The sequence below is a fragment of the Sminthopsis crassicaudata genome, chromosome 1 (assembly GCF_048593235.1).
Source record: "Sminthopsis crassicaudata isolate SCR6 chromosome 1, ASM4859323v1, whole genome shotgun sequence".
NCBI lineage: Eukaryota > Metazoa > Chordata > Mammalia > Dasyuromorphia > Dasyuridae > Sminthopsis > Sminthopsis crassicaudata.
In genome coordinates, this window is record NC_133617.1 from 141,174,533 (window position 1) to 141,201,143 (window position 26,611).

At 36.6% G+C, this 26,611-nt stretch overlaps 1 protein-coding gene across 2 annotated transcripts in view; it reads right to left on the reverse strand.

The window, feature by feature from the left end:
- The window catches only part of SPAG1 (sperm associated antigen 1), a 93,609-nt gene that overhangs the window by 57,851 nt on the left and 9,147 nt on the right, over positions 1-26,611 (reverse strand). For both annotated transcript variants that reach the window (XM_074268219.1, XM_074268210.1), the window contains exons 3-6: positions 26,417-26,555; positions 23,344-23,503; positions 18,147-18,272; positions 1,204-1,271 (exon numbers count right to left, since the gene is read on the reverse strand). In XM_074268219.1, the coding sequence (XP_074124320.1) occupies positions 1,204-1,271; positions 18,147-18,272; positions 23,344-23,503; positions 26,417-26,553 (491 nt within the window). In that variant the 5' untranslated portion in view covers positions 26,554-26,555. The remainder of the gene's footprint in view (positions 1-1,203; positions 1,272-18,146; positions 18,273-23,343; positions 23,504-26,416; positions 26,556-26,611) is intronic.

Genomic DNA, 26,611 nt, shown 5'->3' on the forward strand with positions numbered 1-26,611 from the left:
AGCTGACATAATGCACTTACTATTGGCTAGCTACTGTACTAAGTACTTTACAAAACATTATTCTTTGATTCTCACAGCCACCCTGCAAGGTAGCTGCATTATCTCCATTTTACAGATGAGGGAAGTGAGGCAGCAGCTAAGTGATTGGCCCTGGATCACACAGCAAGGGACTGAGGCTTAGTTTGGGTTCAGGTCTCCATGGCTCCAGGCCTAGCGCTTGATCCACTGCATTCATAGCTGCCTATGTGGCAAGTGCTAGACAAGGAACTGCTTCTATCAGCGTGGATCGGGGCTTTCTATACAATTTATGCTCTCAGAGTGACGCCCAGAGCACCAAGAGACTAACTGATTTGCCCAGGGCCACACAACTGGTATATGTGTGAGAGGCAGGACTGGAGGAGAGGAATGCAATTTACTTAAACTTTATATCTAGGAAAAAAAATCTTCAGACCCTATGGCACCAAGAATTAGCCAAATTTCCAATGTCCTTTGCTTTGTGTGCTAAAGGCAGTATGGCGCACGTAATAAGAACATTGCTAGGCCTGGAAGCAGGAGGAGACCCAAGTTTAAGGCTCTGACACATACTAGCTGGGTGACCTCAGACATCGGATTTCTTCCAGCCCATTTCCTCATCTGTATGTAAATATGGTCCTGCCTCAAAGGTACTAAAATGCAGGATGGCTCAGGAGGTGGTTGTGGGGATCAAATCATATCTTGGATGTCAATTACTTTATAAAACTTCAGGGCTGTACAAACTACAGCTGTCACAGCCCTGGACACAAACTAAAGATATCTTCCCTCCCCTCTGAAAGGAGAGTGGAGAACCAAACCCCTGGGGATGACTTCCTTGAAAGAGGGCAAACCCTGGCCTCTCAGCCCTCCTCAGTTTGCACTTGCTGCTCTTCTGGTTTCCAGGTGCTTGTGGCCCTGGCCAGGTACCTCCTGGCATACCCCTCTCCCCCTGCTTTTCTGTATCCTTTTGTGTGCTGTGTCTTCCTTTAAATTGTGAGCTGAGGACAGATACTGTGTTTCTTTATCAACTGTATTCCCAGGATTTGGCACAGTGCCCAGGACTTCTTAAGGACTGTATAAATGCTGATTGGATTGGATAGTTAAGAAATTATTTTTGAATTTTACAGTAATTCTGTCCTTTTCAGAAATATACACATAGCTAAGAAAATAGATATAATATAAGGGACTTACTTATCCCACTCTGCATAATCTCTTGGTACTTTCTTCTTTTGAGAGGATCCAGATTTATTATCTTTCTCCTGAACAAAGAATAAAGCCAAGTTTTACAAGATATTAATTTTTTTCCCTGAGGGTCTTGTTGTGATTAAGATGTAGGACCTTGAGTTGGAATAAAAATGTATTATTGTTTTAGGCAAGAGAACTACTTTCTTCCATGGACTTGGGGAGTTATGGTGATGTAAGGGCAGATTCTGGAAAATAGAACTATTAGACAAAAAGTAATGGAGGTAGACCACAGATTTGCTAACTTATTCCACTCATGTTTACTTACAGAAGGAATCTAATATTTGGGCCATACTACTTTGCTGAGATAAAGCCCAACAAACTTTACTTTGTTCCATCAGAAAAAATCAGGGTTGGATTTTTGCAACTGATTCTCAATTGGAAGACTGATGTTGGTGGGTAATTGGTGAGAAGGGAGGAAAACTGCTCAAATCTTGGAATGTGGAAAATTAATTCAACTGCTTCCCTACATTATACCAGTCTATGTAGCCTTTGGGAGAAAGCTCAGATGCTATTCTGTTCTGGCATTCATTGGAACAGTTCCAGGGATCTCCCAGTTTTGTTTTGTTTTTTCCATTTGTCCATCATTTTGTTCAAGACACAGCAAAGATGTTACCTCATCCATGAAGTTTTTATTTGCCCCAGGTGAAAACAATTTCCTCTGCCTTCTATTTCCTATTACTATACTTTTGCATTTATTTAACTCACCTACTAGGTCATTTGTTTTTGTACTTGTCTTCCCTTGTTAGATTATAAGCTTCTTGAGAGTCAAACCTATTTTATCTTCACATCTGTCTTTGAATCCACATTGTCTAAAAACATGGTAGATGTTTTATTAATATTTTTTGAATGAAAGATGAAGATATAAATGAAATGCTGCATTTTTTACGTGTCAAAAATAAAAAGGAATAGAATTGAGAGCAGAAAAGGTTTCTTAGGGCTCAAAAGTCTAGTGGAAGAAATGAACTAACCTACTGAAGCTCATACAGCTAGTAAGCTGGTAAGTAATAGCATCAGGAGTCAAACATAGGGCAAATTCAGTGCTGTTTCCTAACACTAACTACATTGCTTGGGTGGCAATCAATCAATCAATAGCTTTATTAACATTTATAAACCAGTCATTGTGCTAGGTGCTATTGCCATTTATCTTCCAGTAGACCATTCAAGACCAAAAGACGGTGGTCTTGATCCATTGTTCTCTCAACTTATCTAGCCTGGTTGCAATTTTCAGCAGACAGACCAAGTAAGGGTTAAATCTATTAACTGGATTTAAAATTGATATATGTGAGCACCTACATGTACACTGCATAATGTACACTGTTCTGAACATATTTATTTGGTGACTTTTGGGGGGGCATAAGGAAGTCCCTCTGAGGAATACATGGGATTCCCCCTTTAGCCCTTGAGCTGGGCTCACAGTGCTATATTCCCTCAGTATAGGTGCAGATGTCAAAAGGTTATTTGAGCACCAAGTTTACATCTAAGGAAAAGCCTGTGGATCAGTCAGACACATAGGGGAAAATAACTCCCTAATGAGTTTAGATGCTGATAATAAACAATAGTAATCAGTTCTATGCAAAGTTTAATTGTAAGTACTGGAGGACAGTTAGAAATGTAGGAGGAGAATGGGGCCTATTTACCTCCTTCAGGAAGGGGGGTACTTCTGCTGGAGAGGAGGGTATGTTCTAAAGGGCCCATCTGACAGTGGGGTTCTTATTCTCTCTAATTTTTTTTTTTAATGATCTGATTTCCAGTTTTGGAAAAAACCAAAAACCTTTTGTTCAGTTTTGGCTTTTCCCCCTCAGGGTATATGGCAATCTAGGATTTGCATGGCAGATTGGTATTTGACATTAATTTGTATTATCAGTTGTTTCAACACTTATAGAAAATGAGTTTATTAAAAGTAAAAGTGAGACAAAGCTCAAAGAAACGGCAGTAACTAGACAGGGGTCCAAACTGGCTAGTTTGATTGGGAGATGTGACCACACCCTTAGGAAGATCCTAGAGCCTGGTACCACTCACACAGCAGTAACTGGCAACCTACTACCTATGGCCTAAGGGAGGAAAAGAACTGTGATGCCTGATGCTCACAGCACCCTCTAGTGTTCAATGGGATCCATCACATGAAAAAAAATAAACAGCTTTATAAATAACCACTCTCAAGAGAAGTAAAAGTTTTCTCTGGATGGGTATGTAGGGATTTTAACAATATTTACTTGATTGTCTCTAATAAGGGTGTACTTTCCTTTAGTAAACATGCTCTAAAACAACTTCAGTTAGTCTACAATTGTTCATTAAAGAAAGCCCCAAGATTCTTGAGCTACCATACTCTGAATGTAGGATTGCATGAGAGGTGAGGCCTGAAAATAGCCCCTACTTTGCTGGAGAAGAAGGGACAGGTGACAGGTACTTGGAAGAACAGCAGGGGAGCCCCATGAAGCATCAATAGGAGATGAAATTTGCAAGACAGAGACAGAGACAGAGACAGAGAGTGAGAGTCCAAGGCAGAAAGACAGAGACAGGGGCAGAGAGAGAACAGAAAATCCATAGCTGAGCATCCTAGTAGGCTTGTGGGAGAAGTATCCCAGGCAGGATGGATTCACATCTGATTTCTAGACATTGGCTGCCCTGTCCCTATTCTCCAGGATGGGAAGGCTGAGGCAGGCCAGAGGCACCCTGAAATGAGCTAACACTTTGTCCCAAAGCCGCCATGCTTTCTGCTTGGATAAATGAAAAAAGGATTGAGAGAGGCCAGAGGGTAACTGCTAGATACAGATAGAGATCAGAGCTCTTCTGTGAGGTTACTTCCAATAGGGTTGCCTCCCTGTACAATCAGTTATAAAGGCAATCCTGTGGGTCAACAAATCTTTGGTGAGATACATGTGGTCATTAAGGATGAAGATTTCAGAAAAAAAGATTTTGATCCTTTTTGAAAAGGAGGAGATTCACTTCTGCTTCAGTTCAGGCTTAACTCCAGGACACTTACTCCTTACGAAAGGTTTTTGAGCAAAGGAGATGTGTTGATATCATGGCCTAAGGTAAGTTCAAGCTTTCTCATAAACAGAAATATCCTGTTCTAGATTTCACAGAGGTAAGCCCTTGAAGCAAATGGAACTCAGGCAAGATTAGCCTCCTGTGTGGTGTTCGTATTCCATGAGCTGGGGGTTGCCCAATACATTCTTTCTAGGTGGGGTGCTCTGTGCTTTGCCACATGTGACCATGCTATATGTTGGGTCACCTTTCTTTTAGAAATCAGATGCAGAATGACCCTGCCAACATAATTTCCTCCCATATAATACAAAATGGACAATCATTTCTCTTCTGAAATCCTTGTTTCCAGAATTCTCCAAAGATGTCATTAAACTGATGAATTATGGGTCAGTCTACTTGTGTTTCTGGAGTCTGGTTATGTCCATAACAAATCAACTTGAGCAGAGCACCTCAAACTCAGAAATATATTCATTAGAAAAAATTTAAGTTTTCTCAATAAATAGTAAAAAGAATTTCAAATTATTAATTTCTATGTGAAAGGGTATTCTAATAAGAGAAATCAAATACTTAAATGGATTTATGATTTTATTGATTTGAAAGTTCCCTCCAAAGATGCAAATAGCAACTCAGGCATGCTGTATGTACATTCTGAGTAATTCTTATCTATGCTCTCCCAAGAAATTGGCATAGGATGGTCATTCAATATACTGGGGTCCTTCCTTTCCTGACCTCACTATATTACTGGTTCATTTTCATCTTCCTATCATGTAATTGATGACCTCTTTTACTCCTATTCTTCAGAATTCCTAATTAATGTGTCTGATGTGGACACCAGATGATGGCAGGCACCAAAAGTTGGGGTTTGGTCATGTGAAGAATTCACAATGGCCATTCTCTTTGGTTAAGGTAGGTTTATTTAGGGGAATGGGTTAAAGACAAAATGAAAGAATTCAGTAGACAACAGGAATGGTAAATATGAAATAAAGTTGGGAGAGAACAAAATTGAGTCAATAATTAATAATGGAAAAGTCAAATTCCCTAGTGGAACTTGTCATTTACCAGGAGAAAGAAAACATCCCAAGAGGTTGGATATGCCCTTAGCTGGCAGGCTAAATTCTGAAAGAGACTTAGCATTTTCTAAAAGTTAGCTAGCTGTAAGGAAGAGAAGTGGGGTCAGCAAATACACCATAAAGCAAGGTGGAGTTAGGAAAGCCCATGTGACATGGAGGACAGGTAAGAGGAAAGACACCACGAGGCAGAGTTTAATGGGAGACTGACCCAAAGGCAGGCAGTGAGCATGGCATGGCCATAAATAGGTTATATAAGAAAAATGTAACCTCAGGGCCATGACTGGGATTTCTGAAAGGATATGGCAAAGTGAGGCTGCCCCAAGACCCCTACAGAGAGTGGGCCTCAGGGGTTTGACATATCTTGAAATTTCTGAGACCTTCTCAGAGGGTGGGACCAAGGAGCTAAACTGATCTCCATCAGAACCTTTTCCCTGCTTGCCTCAGGGATCAATTCTTCAGTTTCTCTCTGCCCAATACACCATTCAGGACCTCATCACTAATTAATTATATCTTGCAGCTTGCTCACAATCCTTTATTCCAACAATAAGCCTCTCCAATATCCTCTGCATATTAATCATTTTTAATTCCTCAGAGACTGCTATATTTCATATCTTGCTGACATGGAGCAGCACAGGTAGAAAGATGACACTGATGAGTGTTTGCCTTCATGGGAAGCTTGGAATCAATAAAAGACTCCCAAAATTCTTTCCAGTTTTCTCAGAGTAATCCAGGATATTCTCTTCCTCCTCCTATTTATCTTTAGACCTGACTTCCATATCAGCATTGTTTATCTCAGATATACATTCTGACAGAAAAGCCCTATATGCTGTCCATCTGATGTGATGCAGCTTCTAGGGGAGATATAGCAATAACCCAAGGCCACCTGGCTTTGGGAATGATGTAGTTGGAAATGGTATATTTCTTCCCCTAGGTTATCCTGTCCCAGTTTGCTCTATATAACCAGGATGCTGTGGCTACAAATATCGTTGGCTATCAGATAACAGCCTATTAGTAACAACAAAGTTTCTAAGACTAATGAGCAATGAGGTGCGTAAAGTTGATGCAGGCGCAGAACACAATTGGTTGTCTGTTACTTGATGTTTTAGGCTTAAAAACACACCTCCGGAAGGTTTCCCCCCACTCTTCACCCCTGAGCTCGTCCAGAGAATTATGGGCATTACACCTGTGCACTAAGTCAGAACCAGACCACTTTATCTCTAAACTAAAAATTAGCATATCAGTGACATTAAGCATCTGGTTTCTCTAACTTTTTCTTATAAATTTATCTTCTTGCCCCTGGTTCTTTGTTAATTTCTTCTGGAACTTAGCCCACTTTAATTGGTAATACAATTATAATAAATTTTGTCCCTTGACTTGGAGATGGGTCTGAGCCTGCAAATTCTTTTCAGACACCTTGTGATACTCATCTGGAACCCCAACCTAATTGGGGTCCCCCTTGAACCTCAACACATCCATATGCAGATTGTTATCTAGACAATAGACATTTATCATTCACTTGGTTTTTCAAGTATGGATGACTAGGCCAAAATACTTTTGAGTAATTACAAGTAAGAGAAAAACAAATTAAAACAACTCCAAAGTTTTATCTCACATCGAATAAATTGGCAAAAACAGAAATAGTCATAGGATCATAGCTTTAGAGCTAGGAGGGACCTTAGAGGGACTTTGCCTAATTTTACAAATGGGGAAACTGAGACATTATGAGATTAAATAATTTGACAAGGGTTACAAAGCTAATCCTATCTCAGACAGGATTTGAACACAGGTTGTTCTGACTCTAGGTCATCACCTTTTAATGAGAGAAGAAAGAGCATATTAACACAATGGATCTATGAATTTGTTCAACCCTTCTGGAATTATATAAAAAAAGTCACTAAACTGTTCATATTCTTTGGCCTAGAGATCTCACTATTGGTTATTCCATGAACAAGACACTACACCTCTCAATTCTGAGCATTTCCTTTGGCCATCCCTTATACCTGGAATACTCTCTCTCCTCTGCCTCAACTGCTGACCTCCCTAGTTTTCTTTAAGTTCCAACTAGGAAACCTTTCCCAACTCCTCTTAATTCTAATGTATCTTACTCTCTTCCCCTATCAGGAAAAAAAGCTATTATCAGATAATTCCCAGACTATCTTAGAAAGAAACTCTTTATCAACTCCTACTGTACATCCCCCAATCTCTGGGTATCTTAAAACAACCTTTTGAGATATTGATTTAGGAAGGATTGGGACCTGCTTTGCCAGCTGCATTCCACCTGGCTCCTTACCTCTTCCTTTGAGTCTTCATCTTTACTTCTCTGGTCCCTCAAAGAAAACCCTCCAAGGCTATATTTCCCCTATAAAAGATTTGGTTATGATTTAGATCTTTACTAAGTTTTATTTAGGACTCAGGCCATTATGAGGCTTCTCTTTCTCTCCCTCAAAGTGACTTACCTCTAATAGCACAGAGTATTTCCTTGAAATCTCTTAGAATATTTCCTTTCCCTTGGTTAATTGTGAGTTCCCCAGGGAAGCTTGTCTTTTTCCTTGCTAACTATATGCTCTCCCAACTTTATTTCATATTTGCCACTACTAGTGCCTATTTTACCTTTTATTTTGTCTGAAACCTATTTCCCTAATTAAATCTGCCTTTTGCCAAAGAGAATGGCCATTGTGAATTTGTCACATGTTTAATTCAAACTAGGTATTGTTATCACAAACTCATCAATTTCAGTGCCTTACTTCTGTTAAGTAATTCCTATTAAAACTGAATGGATGTCCATCAGTTGGAGAATAGCTGAATAAGTTATGGTATATTAATGTTATGGAATATTATTGTTTTGTAAGAAACAATCAGCAGGCACAAGAAAAATCAATTCAAAAGGGCAAAAAGCATGAGAAAGAAAAAAATTAAAATATTATGCTTTGATCCACATTCAGTGTCTATACTTCTCTCTCTGAATGCAGATGGCTCTTTCCACTTTTGGAAATTTCCGTCTTTTGGAATCATCTCATTGTTGAAAAGAGCCAAGTCCTTCCTCACATAATCTCCCCCCACCTAAGCAATTGGGGTTAAGTGATTTGCCCAGGATCACACAACTAAGAAGTGATAAGTATCTGAGACCAGAATTGAACTCAGGTCCTCCTCACTTCAGGGCTTGTGTTCTATTCACTGTGCCACCTAGCTGCCCCAATTATTACATAATCTTGTTGGTTGTGCTCACTTTAGTTAGTATAAGTTCATTTAAGTCTTTCCAGGCTTTTCTGAAATCAACCTGCTCGTCATTTATTATAGAACTATAATATTCCATTACATTTATATACAATAACTTATTCAGCCATTGGACATCCACTCGATTTCTATTTCCTTAACACTACAAAAAAGGCTGCTACAAACATTTTTGCACATGTGGGTCCTTTTCCCTTTTTTATGACCTCTTTGGGATATAGACCCAGTAGAGACACTGATAGATTAAAAGTTATGCACAGTTTTATAATCCTTTGGGCATAGTTCCAAATTGCTCTCCAGAGTGGTTGAATCATTTCACAATTCCACCAACAATGCATTAGAGTTCCAGTTTTCCTAAATCCCTTTCAACATTTATCATCATCTTCTCCTGTCTTCTTAGCCAATCTGAGAAGTGTGAAATAATACCTCAAAGATTGTCTTAATTTGTATTTCTGTAATCAATGGTGATTTAGAGCATTTTTTTCATATAAATAGTATAAATAGTTTTAATTTCTCCATCTGAAAATTATCTGTTCACATCATTTGGCCATTTATCAACTGGGGAATGGCTTGTATTTCCTGCTTCCCTTCTAATCTTGGTGTTGTTTGTATAAAAACTTTTTAATTAAATGTAATCAAAATTATCCACTTTGCAATTCATAATGTGTTCTAGCTCTTCTTTGGCCATAAATTCCTCCCTTCTCCACAGATCTGAGAAGCAGACTGTTCTCCTTTGTTCTCCTAATTTGCTTATAGTGTCTACTCTTTATGTCTAAATCATAAACCCATTTCGACTTTATCTTGGTATGTGATGTTAGATGTTGGTCAATGAAGCATAGTATTTTCACCTTTGCAAGATGACAGTAAGAAAATGTTGAAAAGAACTGCACATATTTAATCTATATCAAATCGCTTGCTATCTAGTGAAAGGGGGAAATAAAGAAAAGAAGAAGAAAATCTGAAACACAAAGTCTTATAAAAATGAATGTTGAAAGATATCTTTATATGGTTTTTCAAAATAAAATAGTATTGGAAATAAAAAAATAAAGAACTTCCAACAGGTTAAAAAAAAAAAAAAGAAACCATCAGCAGGATGATTTCAGAGAGGCCTGGAGAGACTTACATGAACTGATGCTGAGTGAAACAAACAGAACCAGGAGATCATTGTACACAGCAACAACAAAATTATACAATGATTAATTCTGATGGACGTGGCTCTTTTCAACAATGATCTTGTGACAAAAAGAGCCATCTACACCCAGAAAGAGGACTGTGGGAACTGATTGTGGATCACTAAATAGCATTTTCATTCTTCTTGTTTGCTTGCATTTTGTTTTCTTTTTCATTTTTTCCTTTTTGATCTGATTTTCTTGTGCAGCAAGGTAATTGTATAAATATGTTTACATATATTGGATTTAACATATATTTTTAATATGTCTAACATATATTGGATTACTTGCCATCTAGGGAAGGTGGAGGGAGGGGGGGGGAATTTAGAACACAAGGTTTTGCAAGAGTCAATGTTCAAAAATTATCCATGCATATGTTTTGAAAATAAAGCTTTAAGACTTCCAGCCAAGATGGCGGCATGGAGGCAGACAGCTGCTTGAGCTCCGTGTTTTCTCTCAGGACTTACTTCATGACAAGCCTCAGAATTAATGCTTGACCAGAAAAGAAACCCACAAATAATCACCAACAGAAGACATCCTTGAAATTTGCCAGAGAAGGTCTGTGTTTGCTTAGGGGAGGGTTGAACAGACTGGGCCCAGACTGAGGGCAGGCAAGCCAGAGCGAGACAGATAGCTCACACAGCTCAGACCAAGGGTGGGGAGGGGTATGATCTCTGACGTTTCTGCAAAAAGACTTTTACCCCAGTGTGGATACTCCGTCTTGGTAGCAAGCCAGGAGCAGGAAGAGGGTGTAAACAGCGGAGGTGAAGATTAAAACCCCAGAAAGCCAGTGTCTCTCAGAGCCCGGCCACCCCCAACCCCCACCTGGACTGACTCGGTGCCTTCTCGGAGCCTCAGAGCGCAGACTCAGTACAGTCATTGCTGTTCTGTTAGTGGCTCTCTGCTGCCCTACCCCCAGTCTGTAGAGGAAGCCCATTAACACCATCCAGCCCCATCCCCCCCAAAACAGACCAATTGTTTCTCTTGTCAATTTGTTTTCTTCGATTCCCGCTCTGACAAAATGAACAAAAAATTCAAAAGGGCTCTAACCATTGACAGCTTCTGTGTGGAGAGGGAGCAGACTTCAAATACTGAGGAGACTAAAAACAGATTGTCCCCAGAGGAATCCCCTAAGGGGGATATGAGCTGCTCCTCAATACAAAAGAATCTGATAGAGGAAATCAAAAAGGCTCTCACAAGAGAGCTGGAAGAGAAATGGGAAAAGGAAAGGGAAGCTTGGCAAGAGAGTCTGGAGAAGTCATCCCATGCATTCAAAGACAGAGTGGATAAAGAAATCAAATCATTGAGAAATAAAATTAGTGAATTAGAAAAGGCAAACAACTCCAAGGAAAACAGGATTAGTGAGCTGGAAAAAGAAATCAGCTCTCTAAAAAGTAAAATGGATAAAATGGAAAAAAATTCCATAGAAGATAAAAACTCAATTGGACAATTACAAAAAGATATAAAAAATTTAGTGAAGAAAATACATCATTGAAAATTAGACTCGAACAAGTAGAAATGAATGACTCAAGGAGAAACCAAGAGGTAGTCAAGCAAAACCAGAGAAATGAAACAATTGAAAAGAATGTGAAGTACCTTATTAGAAAGACAACAGTCCTGGAAAACAGATCCAGGAGAGACAATTTGAGAATAATCAGACTCCCTGAAAAATGTGAGGAAAAAAAGAGCCTGGACACTATTTTCGAGGAAATTATCAAAGAGAACTGCCCAGATGTTTTGGAAACAAAGGGTAAAATAGAGATTGAAAAAATTCATCAATCACCTACTGAAAGGGACCCTAAAATCAAAACGCCAAGAAATATAGTGGCCAAGTTCAAGAACCATCAGACAAAGGAAAAAATATTGGAAGCTGCTAGAAAAAAGCAATTCAAATATGGAGGAGCCACAATAAGGATAACCCAGGATCTAGCAGCATCTACATTAAAAGAACAAAGGGCCTGGAATATGATATTCCAGAAGGCTAAGGAACTTGGTATGCAGCCAAGAATAACTTACGCAGCAAAAATGAGCATCATTTTCCAGGGAAGAAGATGGACATTTAACGAAATAAATGAATTCTATCTATTCTTGATGAAAAAAACTAGATCTACATAAAATGTTTGATCTTCAAATACAGAACTCAAGAGATTTCTAAAAAGGTAAAAAAAAAAATCTTGAGAACTATACTTCTGCCAAAAAAATATGTAAAGAACATAACTACAATTTGTCTTAGAAACTAGAGGTGGAAAGGAAATTATATCATAAAAAAGTGTAAAGTGGTGGTATTACATCTCATGAAGAGGCAAAGGTAACCTATTATATCTGAGAGAAAGAAAGGAGGGAGATGAACATAGTGTGTATCAATAGACATATTCGATTTATGGTGAAACTTCTTCCACTTCACTGAAAAGTGAGAGGGAAGGAGTAAGCTAAGGGGAAGGGAATACAGAAATTTCGAGGAAAAGGGGTAAAATAAGGGGAGGAACTTTAAGGTAGGGGAGGGATCCTAAAAAGGGAGGGCTGTGAAAAGCAAGTGGTATTCACAAGTTTAATACTGGGTAGGGGGGTAAGAGGGAAAGAAAGGAGAAAAACAAGCAGAGGTTAACAAGATGGCAAGCAATATAGAATTAGTCAAAATGTGAGTGGGGCAAACTGCCTCATAAAGAATGATTGGGTAAAACAGCAAATCATAGACATAATTAATAACTTCACCCAAGAAAATGACAATAATGAGACATCATACCAAAATGTGTGGGATACAGCCAAAGCAGTAATAAGGGGAAATTTTATATCTCTACAGGCCTACTTGCATAAAATAGAGAAAGAGAGGGCCAACGAATTGGGCTTACAACTAAAATTACTAGAAAAGGAACAAATTAAAAACCCCCAGACAAACACAAAACTTGAAATTCAAAAAATAAAAGGTGAGATTAATAAAATTGAAAGTAAAAAAAAACTATTGAATTAATTAATAAAACTAAGAGTTGGTTCTATGAAAAAAACCAACAAAATAGACAAATCCTTAGTAAACCTGATTAAAAAAAGGAAAGAGAAAAAGCAAATTGTTAGTCTTGAAAATGAAAAGGGTGAACTCACCACTAATGAAGAGGAAATTAGAACAATAGTTAGGAGCTACTTTGCTCAACTTTATGCCAATAAATTTGATAACTTAAATGAAATGGAAGAATACCTTCAAAAATATAGCTTACCCAGATTAACAGAGGAAGAAGTAAGTAGTCTAAATAGTCTGAGTCATCTCAGAAAAAGAAATAGAACAAGCTATCAACCAACTTCCTAAGAAAAAGTCCCCGGACCAGATGGATTTACATGTGAATTCTACCAAACATTTAAAGAACAACTAACTCCAATGCTATGTAAACTATTTGAAAAAATAGGGATTGAAGGAGTCCTACCAAATTCCTTCTATGACACAGACATCGTATTGATACCTAAACCAGGTAGATTGAAAACTGAGAAAGAAAACTATAGACCAATTTCCTTAATGAATATTGATGCTAAAATCTTAAATAAGATATTAGCAAATAGACTTCAGAAAATCATCCCCAGGATAATACACTATGACCAAGTGGGATTTATACCAGGAATGCAGGGCTGGTTTAATATTAGGAAAACTATTAGTATAATTGACCATATTAATCATCAAATTAATAAAAACTATATGATCATCTCAATAGATGCAGAAAAAGCATTTGATAAAATCCAACATCCATTCCTACTAAAAACGCTTGAGAGTATAGGAATAAATGGACTATTCCTTAAAATAATAACGAGCATATATTTAAAACCATCAGTAAACATCATATGTAATGGCGATAAACTAGAACCTTTCCCTATAAGATCAGGAGTGAAACAAGGTTGCCCACTATCACCATTACTATTTAATATAGTACTAGAAACTATAGTACTAGCCTCGGCAATAAGAGCCGAGAGAGAGATTCAAGGAATTAGAGTAGGAAATGAGGAAATCAAATTATCACTTTTTGCAGATGACATGATGGTATACTTAGAGAACCCCAAAGACTCTGCTAAAAAGCTATTAGAAATAATTCAGAATTTTAGCAAAGTTGCAGGATACAAAATAAATCCACATAAATCCTCAGCATTTTTATACATTACCAACACAATCCAACAGCAAGAGATACAAAGAGAAATTCCATTCAAAATAACGGTCGATAGTATAAAATATTTGGGAATATATCTACCAAAGGAGAGTCAGGAATTATATGAGCAAAATTACAAAACACTTGCCACAAAAATAAAGTCAGATTTAAATAATTGGAAAGACATTCAGTGCTCTTGGATAGGCCGAGCGAATATAATTAAGATGACAATACTCCCTAAACTAATCTATTTATTTAGTGCTATACCAATCAGACTTCCAAGAAACTATTTTAATAACCTAGAAAAAATAACAACAGAATTCATATGGAACAACAAAAGGTCGAGAATTTCAAGGGAAGTAATGAAAAAAAATTAAATGAAGGTGGTCTAGCTGTATCTGATCTAGAACTATATTATAAAGCAACAGTTACCAAAACCATTTGGTATTGGCTAAGAAATAGAGTAGTTGATCAGTGGCATAGGTTAGGTTCACAGGGCAAGATAGTGAATAAAAATAGCAATCTAGTGTTTGACAAACCCAAAGATCCCAAATTTTGGGATAAGGATTCATTATTTGACAAAAACTGCTGGGAAAACTGGAAATTAGTATGGCAGAAACTAGGCATGGACCCACATTTAACACCACATACTAAGATAAGATCAAAATGGGTACAAGATTTAGGCATAAAGAACAAAATCATAAATAAATTGGAGGAACATGGGATGGTTTACCTCTCAGACTTGTGGAGGAGGAAGGAGTTTGTGTCCAAGGGAGAACTAGAGACCATTATTGATCACAAAATAGAAAATTTTTGATTACACCAAATTAAAAAGTTTCTGCACAAACAAAACTAATGCAAACAAGATTAGAAGGGAAGTAACAAATTAGGAAAACATTTTTACAGTTAAAGGTTCTGATAAAGGCCTCATCTCCAAAATATACAGAGAATTGACTTTAATTTATAAGAAATCAAGCCATTCTCCAATTGATAAATGGTCAAAGGATATGAATAGACAATTTTCAGACGATGAAATTAAAACTATTTCCACTCATATGAAAGAGTTCCAAATCACTACTGATCAGAGAAATGCAAATTAAGACAACTCTGAGATATCATTACACACCTGTCAGATTGGCTAAGATGACAGGAACAAATAATGATGAATGTTGGAGGGGCTGTGGGAAAACTGGGACACTGATACATTGTTGGTGGAGTTGTGAAAGAATCCAACCATTCTGGAGAGCAATCTGGAATTATGCCCAAAAAGTTATCAAAATGTGCATACCTTTTGACCCAGCCGTACTACTACTGGGCTTATATCGCAAGGAAATACTAAAGAAGGGAAAGGGACCTATATGTGCCAAAATGTTTATGGCAGCCCTTTTCATAGTGGTTAGAAGCTGGAAGATGAATGGATGTCCATCAATTGGAGAATGGTCGGGTAAATTATGGTATATGAATGTTATGGAATATTATTGTTCTGTAAGAAATGACCAACAGGAGGAATACAGAGAGGCTTGGAGAGACATCAACTGATGCTGAGTGAAATGAGCAGAACTAGGAGATCATTATACACTTCAACAATGATACTGTACGAGGATGTATTCTGATGGAAGTGGATATCTTCAACATAAAGAGCTAAACCAATTCCAATTGATCAATGATGGACAGAATCAGCTACATCCAGAAAAGGAACACTGGGAAATGAGTGTAAACTGTGAGCATTGATTTTTGTTTTTGTTTGTTTTGTTTGTTTTTGTTTTTATTTTGTTTCTCTTCCCAGATTATTTTTACCTTGTGAATACAATCCTTCCTTTGCAACAACAACAACAACAAAATTCGGTTCTGCACATATATATTGTACTTAAGATATACTATAAGATATTTAATATGTATGGGAATGCCCGCCATCCAGGGGAGGGAGTGGAAGGAAGGAGGGGAAAAACTGGGAACAGAAGGGAGTACAAGGGATAATGTTGTAAAAAAAAAAATTACCTATGCATATGTACTGCCAAAGAAAATGTTATAATTATAAAAATTAATTTAAAAAAGCTTAATTAAAAAAAAAGAAAAAAAAGATAAATATTGGTAAAGATATGTAAAAAATAAATAAAGCTTTAATAAAAAATAAACAAAATCCTATTAATTCTATAAATATTAATATGTAAATTAATATAGTTTGCTGTGTATATATACAGCAAACTCTGTATATTAATTTACATGTATTTGTTTGCATGTTGTCTTCCCCTTAAATCATAAGCTCCTTAAGCATAGGGATTATCTTCTGCCTCTTTTTTATCCCCCAGTGCTAAGGATACATTCCTTGCCACATAGTAGGTACTTAATGTTTATTAATTGATTAATATACCTCAAGGAGTTCAAAGATAGTAAAATCCCACATTTACCAAACTTTCATAGCAGAACTATCAGTTGCCACCACCGTGTTGAGTGACTTTACTAAACTGTTTTTCCTGTGAGAAGGGAGGAGGGCTTATTAGAGAAGAGTGGGTAGGGGGATGGAAGAAATGACTGAGATGTAAAAAGAAAAGGCACTAACCAAACTTATTAATTGTTAAAAGCCATTTTCATATTCCTAGAATCTATCACAGAGTTTTGCATAGTAAGCACTTTAATAAGAATTGTGTTGAATTGAATGGCAAAAGGAATACCTTAAGAAAAGATAAGTCTGGGGCAGCTAGGTGGTGCAGTGGATAGAGCACTAGCCCTGAATTCAGAAGGACCTGAGTTCAAATGTGGTCTCAGACACTTAACACTTCCTAGCTGTGTGATCCTGGGCAAGTCATTTAACCTCAGCCTCAAAAACAAATTAGTTAATTAATTAATTAAAAAGAAAGAAAGAAAAAGAAAAGATAAGTCTGCACCAAATCAAATAATAGGGGACTGTACCTGCAATTTCCCTCAACTGTGTGCAATTTGTACCATGACATTCCTCCCTCCCCAATTCTCTGGGGACACTTGCAGTTATCAGAAAAACTGTGATCCAAAATAGAAGATTTTGATTACATCAAACTAAAAAGTTTCTGTACAAACAATACTAAAGCAAACAAGATTAGAAGGGAAGTAACAAATTGGGAAAATATTTTTAAAAGTAAAGGTTCTGACAAAGGTCTCATTTCCAAAATATATAGAGAACTGACCCTGATTTATAGGAAACCAAACCATTCTCCAATTGATAAATGGTCAAGGGATATGAACAGACAATTCTCAGATGATGAAATTGAAACTATTTCCACTCATATGAAAGAGTGTTCCAAATCACTACTGATCAGAGAAATGCAAATTAAGACAACTCTGAGATACCACTACACATCTGTCGGATTGGCTAAGATGACAGGAACAAATAATGATGAATATTGGAGGGGATGTAGGAAAACTGGGACACTGATGCATTGTTGGTGGAGTTGTGAAAGAATCCAACCATTCTGGAGAGCAATTTGGAACTATGCCCCAAAAGTTATCAAACTGTGCATACCCTTTGACCCAGCATTGCTGCTATTGGGCTTATATCCCAAAGAAATACTAAAGAGTGGAAAGGGACCTATATGTGTCAAAATGTTTGTGGCAGCTCTTTTTGTTGTAGCTAGAAACTGGAAGTTGAATGGATGTCCATCAATTGGAGAATGGTTGGGTAAATTGTGGTATATGAAGGTTATGGAATATTATTGCTCTGTAAGAAATGACCAGCAGGAGGAATACAGAGAGGCTTGGAAAGACAAATCAACTGTTGCTGAGTGAAATGAGCAGAACCAGAAGATCACTATAAACTTCAACAACAATACTGTATGAGGATGTATTCTGATGGAAGTGGAAATCTTCAACATAAAGAAGATCCAACTCACTTCCAGTTGATCAATGATGGACAGAAATAACTATACCCAGAGAAGGAACACTGGGAAGCGAATGTAAATTGTTAGCACTACTGTCTATCTACCCAGGTTACTTATACCTTCGGAAGCTAATAATTAATGTGCAACAAGAAAATGGTATTTACACACATATATTGTATCTGGGTTATATTGTAACACATGTAAAATGTATGGGATTACCTGCCATCAGGGGGAGGGAGTGGAGGGAGGGAGGGGATAATTTGGAAAAATGAATAAAAAAATAAAAATAAAAATAAATAAATAAAAAGAAAAACTGTGATCTCAGGTATTTCATTTCCTGAGTAAAAAGTTTCCATTTTTTATTCTTCTGTGACAGAATGTCAACTAGAAGAGGATGGACAAATGAAAAAAGTCACCATAAGTGTCCCCTTTTTCCCCCAAGAACCTCTAGCCAAATACCTTGTCAGTATTAAGAGGGTTATTTGTACCACGAACTGGAGGCAGATGGTCTTCCAATTCTTGAAATGTGTCCATTTCATGAAAATGCATCTTAGAGTCTTCCTTTTTTATTTCTGATACCCAACTCTAAGGAAGAAAGAAAAAAAACAATTACAGGAAAACAGAGCTTGCACATATTCAACCAATTAGGCTAAAATAATACATAATTAACTCAACTATTCAGAGATTAACGATCATTTATATTATTCTTTACTATCAATTTAAAACCAAGACATTATAAAAGAAATTATATTTATAATGATAACAAAAAACCCACCAAAAATATTGAGTTTCTTCAGGTATATAAAACTGGATAAAAGTATAACAAAAAAAGGAAAATCAGAGTCAAGAATATCAAGAATTAGTTGAATGTTGAAAACTATCTTTGCGTATATTTGGAAAAATAAAATACTATTCAAACAATTCTGAAAAAAAGAATATCAAGAGTTGATGGGACAAGAGGGAATAAAGAAGGCAGATTTGCTTTCATGGGCTCTTAATTTTATTACAAAGAAGTCATGATCAAAGTTGAGAGTTGCTGCTGAGAGGGAGTACTGAGGCCACCTTGACCTTTGGTGCACAATAAGTTGTGAAAAACAGTAAGTTTTCCTCCATGCTGCAGAAATGCCCTATGTAAGCAAGGAGCAGTGATGCACATCATGGGAATGGGTTGGCCTGAGGGTCACAGCATAGCTGATGGTGAGCAAGGATGCTTTGACAGGGCCTCTCACCTGTGAGTGGGTTGCTAGAATGGCTGGATTGGCTCTCCTCCCACTGGAAGATACCATGCAAATGCAAAGCCCATGAGCTGCTTCTCTGAATGGTGATTGGGGATTGCCTCCTGCTCATGGGCTGCTTGCAAAAATGCATTGCAACAAGACCACACGGCATAATAAATTGGAGCTCCTTTCACACTCTATGAGTCTCCAGCTTCATTCATCTTGCCTCTGAGATCAAAGGGCTCATATATTTTGAGCTCTCAATCAAGATGGCCACAACAAGAATAAAACAGAATAATCGTAATCTGAATGACCTATGATTCTATAGGTGAAGCAATTCAGTACAATCTATCTAGAATTTAGATAGTCATTGAGTGTTTGTTGAGTCTCAGAAATGATTTGGCCACAGCAATTACACTAAGAAATGTCAAAGGCAGGATGCAATCCTAACTTCCTGCCTCTGGGTCCAGAAATTCTATCCATTATATGACACTGCTTCTCAAAACAGAATATATTTATTGAAAAAAAGAAACTATAATATACAAAATAGTAGTGATTGATAAACTATGGAAAATAAAATTGAAGAAAGGATTTATTAACAAATGATCAGAAAACTGAATTACAATGTGATTTTAAAAGACATTGATCTACTTATCTCATATTATATATGATGATAAATTCCAGTTGAGCCATAGACTCAAAAAAAAAAAAAAACTACTAAAAAGTTAAAAGAAAAAGGAACAGTACATTTAGCTCAATTGTATTCTACTAAATAAATAGGACTTATTGCACACAAAATAGATGGATTCAGCTTCACAAAAATAAAACTTTGCAGCACTATCATAACAACAGCAACAAAAACTAATCAAGATAAAAAAGGGAAATAACCTGTTGAAAAATAAACTGAGAAAGAAAGACACAACAGCAATCATTTGAAGTGAATCAAATTTATCTTCAAAAAACTGACTTTCCTGGCTTGATGTAGAGGAAAGACTACTGCTACCCTCAGAGTCAGCACATCTGTGTTCAAATCTTCTGATACCTACTATGACCATGAGTGAAGTCACATGATTTATTTCTCTGGAAAGGAGTTATTCACCTCTAAAATGGGCATAATAATATGAGAACAAATGATAGCCTACTCATCTGCCTTGGAAAGGAGTGTCCAAGTCTGCTAGTGAGTAGAAACATTGTTCTTTTGGGACAGCCATTAAGTCTTTTCAGTCACCTAGTTGATTTCACAGTTAAGTCAAGATGTCATCACACATCTTACTGGCCTACAGGAGGTTAAATACTTTATCCATATTGTAACTCTTGCAATTTGTTGACAAAATCAAATTAAACTAGAAAGTTCATTTTTAATAGTATTTTATTTTTCCAAATATATGCAGATAATTTTTAACATTCACCTTTGCAAAACCTTGAGTTCCAAATTTTTCTACCTCTCTCCTCCCCTCCTCCTTCCCTAAGACAGCAAAAAATCCAATATAACCTGAAAGTTCTATGAGTCTTTACTTTTTCATGTCTGCCACCAATAAAATACTTTTTCAGAATAAAAACAAGGAAGATCAAGAACAGGACACGGTCCAAATAGAATGTAACAAGTTATAGAGCATTCCTCCATAACCCATAAGAAGCTCTTTTAATCAGCTACATTATTGCTTCTTACTACTATTCCTCCATTCTTATCTTCCTAATTACATCATTTTATGAAGTTTTCAAAAGGTCAGATTCAGATAAGGCAGAATTCAATGGCTCCAATTTTTTTAATAATACCAAAATTGCTGAAAAGCAATTTAATATCCTTTCCTACAAACCTTAGTTTCAAATGAGAACTAATAATTTAAAATGACAGAAGAAAATGAACTAGTGGCAAAGTAACAAAAAGACTTTATTCTGCCTAGCACTGTATCTGTTGAACATATGTGCCAAATGAGATAGGTGTAGAAAGCATTTATATCAAGATTCATTATGTCTTGCTTAAAAGACAACTGATATCATTTGGTACTTCCTCCCAATCAAAACTGAGGATGCTGTAGGATCTTGTGGATATGGGATTGAAATGGGCATAATTAACTAGTACAGCCCTGTGGCACTTTAGTGAAGAGGAAACAGCTCAAGTGAGATGAAGTGTATTGTCAAAGGTCATATTGCCAGAATTCAAACCTTGATCCAAATGGCCAATATGAAAATTTGTTTTACTTGACCATGAACATATATTACACAATTTTTGACTTCTTTTTTTTTTCTTCAAAAGGAGACAGTGGGAGGGAGAAAAAAAATAAACGCTTGATGATGAAAAAAAGAAAATAGATTTTAAAAATCCTAGTCCAAGTTCTTTCTTTCATTCCTTGACCAAAGAGCTTTCACTATAGAAGCTACTGAATTTCAATCAAGACCAAAGTATATAAGAATATTGGATAAATGAAAATAAATGGGTTGTCCATATACTTAATAGCTATTATACCAATTCTGCTTCTTCTGTACTTGTAACATTGTAGTACTCGATTTAGTTAATGATACACTGCTAGGGAGACATCTCCTCCCTCCCCTTCTTGAATAGCCAGGGTTTACTTTACCATGAAGTTTGCTCAGCTGACTGACCAATGGTCCCATAAAAGGGTACTTATTTACACAGGCATGGCAGGAGCTATCAATGAATAAGTAAAACTCGCCATCTGAAATGACTGATCAGTATCACCATTCCTTTTCAGAATAACTATACAAACTCATCTCTACAAAAATCCAGCAAAAGAATTTGACAGAAGTCCAGATCTTGACCTTGAAACCTGAACAATCAGAAGCTGACTGAACTTCCAGCAATAGGTAGCCTCGGGTAAATGTACTAGAGGTCCAGTAAAGGAACTTCCAGGGTCCTCTGGTCAATACTAGAACTCTATTTACTTTCCCCTAAACTTCTTACAATGCCATACTAAAAGTATTTTTCCATTAGCTTTTCAAAATCATCTGAAAGATTTAATGCTTTCAAGTGACACATGGTCAATATCCCTGTTGCCCAAGTACATAAGCTATGCTTCCTATATTGCTAGCTCTATGTATATTTGTGTGTGTGTGTGTGTGTGTGTGTGTGTGTGTGTGTGTATAGACAAGACCCACACAGAGAGAAACAGAGCACACACAAAGAAAGGCAAAGACAAAAAATTTAGGGGAGCCAAGGTGATGCATTATTTTTAATTGGCAGAAACCTAAATAAGCGTTAACAAACTGAAATACAACAAAGTAAGGAATTTTCAAAGATGATGAACACATTTGGGGGTTGTCTCACATTGAATAGGCAGCTACTTGGCCTAGTGAATAAAATGCCTGATCTGAGTCAGGAAGACCTGTTATGGGCCAAAACTCTGTACTTGAAACAAGGATTCTTACAAGGTGCTAACTAAGTGGAATTGATAAGACAATGGTTATCTAGTTTAACATGGTGATTAATAGTTCTCTAAGTTCCGTATGATTGAATTAATCCTACAACAAATAATGGTTTCCTAGTGACATAATGGTTGGTTTATACTCAGTATACAGCATATAAGCTGGGACAGACTCAGCCTGACAGATTCATCCCATCTCACACCGCCTTGGTGAGAGGCTCTCCTCCTTTGCTTCTTCACTGAAATCAAGACTCTGGAAGGGCTACAAGAAAGCTAGCTGAAGCCCCAGGCAAGGAGACAAGACTTTGAAGGAGATAATAAAGAATTTGGACTTCAACATCTGGCTATTCTTATGGTGATTAATCTGCTGAAAAACGAAGGCTGGTCCAGAGACCTCCAGAAAACCAACCAGAACACTACAAAAACTGATCTACCTGAGTTCAAATCAGACCTCAAATGCTTATTAGCTATGTGACTCGACCTCAAACGCTTATTAGCTATGTGACTCCAGGCAAGTCCCTCAATCCTGTTTGCCTCAGTTTCCTCATCTGTAAAAGGAGCTAAGAGAAGAAAATGGTAAACTACTCCAGTGTCTTTGCCAAGAAAACCTCAATTTGGGTTATGAAGAGTAAGACATGACTAAAAAATGACAGAAATGAATCCACATTGTATACCACCAATCCCTCTGCAGTAGGGCCCAGAGGAAGATGCTAGTTCAAGAAGCTATTACCACAAAAAATTGTCTGGAGCTAACTTTCCAAAGATTACTTTTCCTCTTCTATAAACAACTACTTGATCATATCATTCCATTATATCTCCTCCTATCAGTGTGATCTAATTATACGTATAACTGAAGAGTGATGGAACATCAGTCATCCTGTTATTCATCTGATAATTCCCTTCCCTAGTATTTTAGGCCACTGATATTCAGATTGCATCAAATAACATCTTCATGACATTGATAAATATAAGAAGAGATGTTGATAATTTTGTGGACTAAAAATCAAGCCAAACATTTTATATACAATTTATCAAAAACTGATGTTACATATATACCTTTATATCACCATCGATTTTTTCCCATTCTTCTCGTGTAAAACTCGATGCTGTTGCCACAGGTTTCTCTTTTCGCAAAATTCTACTTTCAGGGCATAGGGTTTGGATGCGTTTTTCACAACACTCTATAAGTTCAGGGTAAAATCCTTCCTCACCAGACCTTAAAAGATACAATAGTTACATGCATTAAAAAGGGAAAAGACAAGATTATGTACGCCATGTCTATAGTGAGCATGCAATCTGCATTTTCGGGAAAGATACTGATTTCAAGGGATTAAGAAGGGGAAGACACTGAATTAAGGCTTCCATCAGAATATATATTCTCCTTTTCAGTTCAGAAAAATGGGATCATGACAACACAGATAATCTTCATTTAATGAATAGCAACAGCTCATAGATAGGGTTACAAATACTAGACATAGGCAGAGGAGAAGTTGGAACACCTATGTAGAATGTAGATTCCATAACCTAAGAAAAAATTGGGGGAATAAAAGTTAATTCATAGGGAAATAATATCATACTCTTTCCTCTTCAAATTAGGACATCGGATCATTTTTAAAAATTCATCTTTCTGGGTAGTATACCAAAAAATACAAAACTTAATACAATAATGTTATAATATTCATAAAATTTCTTAAGTGGAACTCACCTTATTCAAGGAATTATAGAACATATAAGAAAAAAATATTAAGTGTATTCTGATCCAAGGAGATAGGGGCTATGCCTATTCTGAAAAAGGATAACATTCTTCCCCTTACCCTAAAAAGAAGAGCTGAAATATAAGGGAAGTGAGGCAGCTAAGCTGAGAAAGAGGTACAACCAAGCAAAGGAGAAAAGATGGGAGAACATCTACATTGGGAAGTTGCTAAGCTAAGCTGCCCTCCCTATGGCAGGAGGAAGAAGGGAAAGACTGGAAGTATACTTAGTGGAAGCCACACTAAGTATATGAAAGATTGCTGTAAATGTTTCTCTTTGCTGAAAATGAAACTGGCAATGCTCTTCTTTGTCCTTACCTTGGCTCTCATACTAAGCCTATATTCCCAACTTTCATTTATTTAACACCACAAGAACCAGATATAGCAATTGTTAGAAGAATTTTAAAACATCATTTCACTAAATTTACTATAATTTCTCCCATATGTGCAAATGAATCTTAAATAAAAGTCATGACAAACAGATGCTATATGATTTCCATCATGCTATCTATATTTTCTTTGCCTTCTAGACTTTAAAAAAAGGCACTGTGTCAATTGATAGAGGTTAATTCTTTGATGTATTCTTAAATTCTGGGCATTTTAAGAATATATTCACTTTATCATGTGTTGTTTTTTGAAAACAGGTTTCTCTAAAATATGGTTCTTTGTGCTGATGTTTTCCCTGGAAGGATTAAATGCAGAAGAGAATACTATTATATATGATTGACCAGATTCACAAGAGAGATATAGACTCTAATTGCCTAATTGCCGGGAATACCATCTGGAAGATGAACAAAAAAGATTTTATTGATATATATTATAGCTCTCTAAAAGGAGCTAGGTGGTGTAATAGATAAGAGTGCTGGGCTTGGAATCAGTAAGATTCATTTTCATGAGTTCAGATTTGGCTTCAGACATTTACCAGCTGTGATTCCTGGACAAGTCATTTAACCCTGCTTGCCTCAGTTTCCTCATCCGTAAAATGAACTAGAAAATAAAATGGCAAACCACTCCAATAACTTTGCCAAGAAAAACCCAATTTACAAAGAGTTAGACATGACTGAACAACAAACAACAATAACAACAAAGGCAGAGAAACATACATTAATTGAGACTATCATAGACAAAGGATGAGAGCAGTTTTCTTGTAGAGCATAGGATGAGACAATAGTTTTCTGGTGGCAGGAGATTTAGTAAATTCATCAGAAACAGCATTATCTGAGGCTAATTTCCTCTCCATTGTTTATTTCACTGCAGGTTTAAAGTATCCTTTAATTTACCCACTCAGCAGTGGAACTAGGTTATCGACCAGACAATCTCTGAAAGGGAGAATTGGGAACAAGGTGGCACATGAAGGTGAAGACCATATAAAGATAGTGATAGTTCTAATTCTCAACCAAACACCTGCCCTTAACCCCTAAACATTTTTGGATAACTTTATTGATAGCATGAAACTATTTTGATTCTTTTATTTTTGTTGAAGAGGTGATATAAGTAATAAGTATACCATGGAATGAAAAAGTTTGAAAATTAAAGTCTCATGCTATTCATTTCATAAACGATCAAGTTTCTAAACTAAAGGTTATAATCTTGGGGAAGAAGATGTTATCATAGAGAGAAAAAGATGGCAAGAAGGGACTAAAAGATAAGAATGGGCAAACAACAAAGTGACAATGGTGGATGGAATATAACAGTGCCAATAATGTTGACTTAGCAGAAGAAAGAGGCCTTTATCTAAAAGTTTCTAGATAGTCTTCAATCTTCCTAGGAAACCCCAAATAGGTATCTATCACTAGTCTGATAATGACTACCTTGAATCCATATGACTCTTTGTTTTCTCTCTAGCATTGGCTCTGTCACTTCCAAAATAACATAGGGATCATTTTCTAGCTCATTCCATTCAGCGCCACTGGCCTCCAGTTGGGACTGAATCAGTTGTTTAGTCAACCACTCTTACGTTTTTTGTTTCATATGACTGACATAAAGGACATTTGTGTATCGGGGATCTCTGCAGATTAGACTGGCTACATTTAATGTCCAGCTACAATTTCATAAGTACATAATATACACTACTATTTTCTCACCCCCTCAGAAAATTGTACCAAGTTCAAGCTGATCTAATTCTAATGTTGTTAACAGGTCATGAGAACTTTCCACAGAACTATATAGATGCCCATAATAAAATTACTGGTGAAGAGTTCAGATGTGTATTAATAAAATATAAGTAACCATGTAACTGAAAGTTTTCCAACATGTTAAGATTTTTGTATGTTAAACCAATGTCATCTAAATATTACACAAAGTAAATTTAAAAGAATCAATTAATTAATTTAATGAACATGTTGTTTCTAAAGAACTGAAAATTTAAAAATGTTTACCTGAGTACAATAAGAATCTTTTCCAAATGCTTAACATCAGAACACTTTTCAACAAATTTGAAATCCAGATGTTCAATGGGAATTTGAAATGATTTTGTTGTTCCAAAGCTCCAAAGTGAAGGTGTTTGATCAGTCATTGCTATAATATTTAATAATAGAGAAAAACTGTCATTCTCCCAAAACATAGGTTAGCAC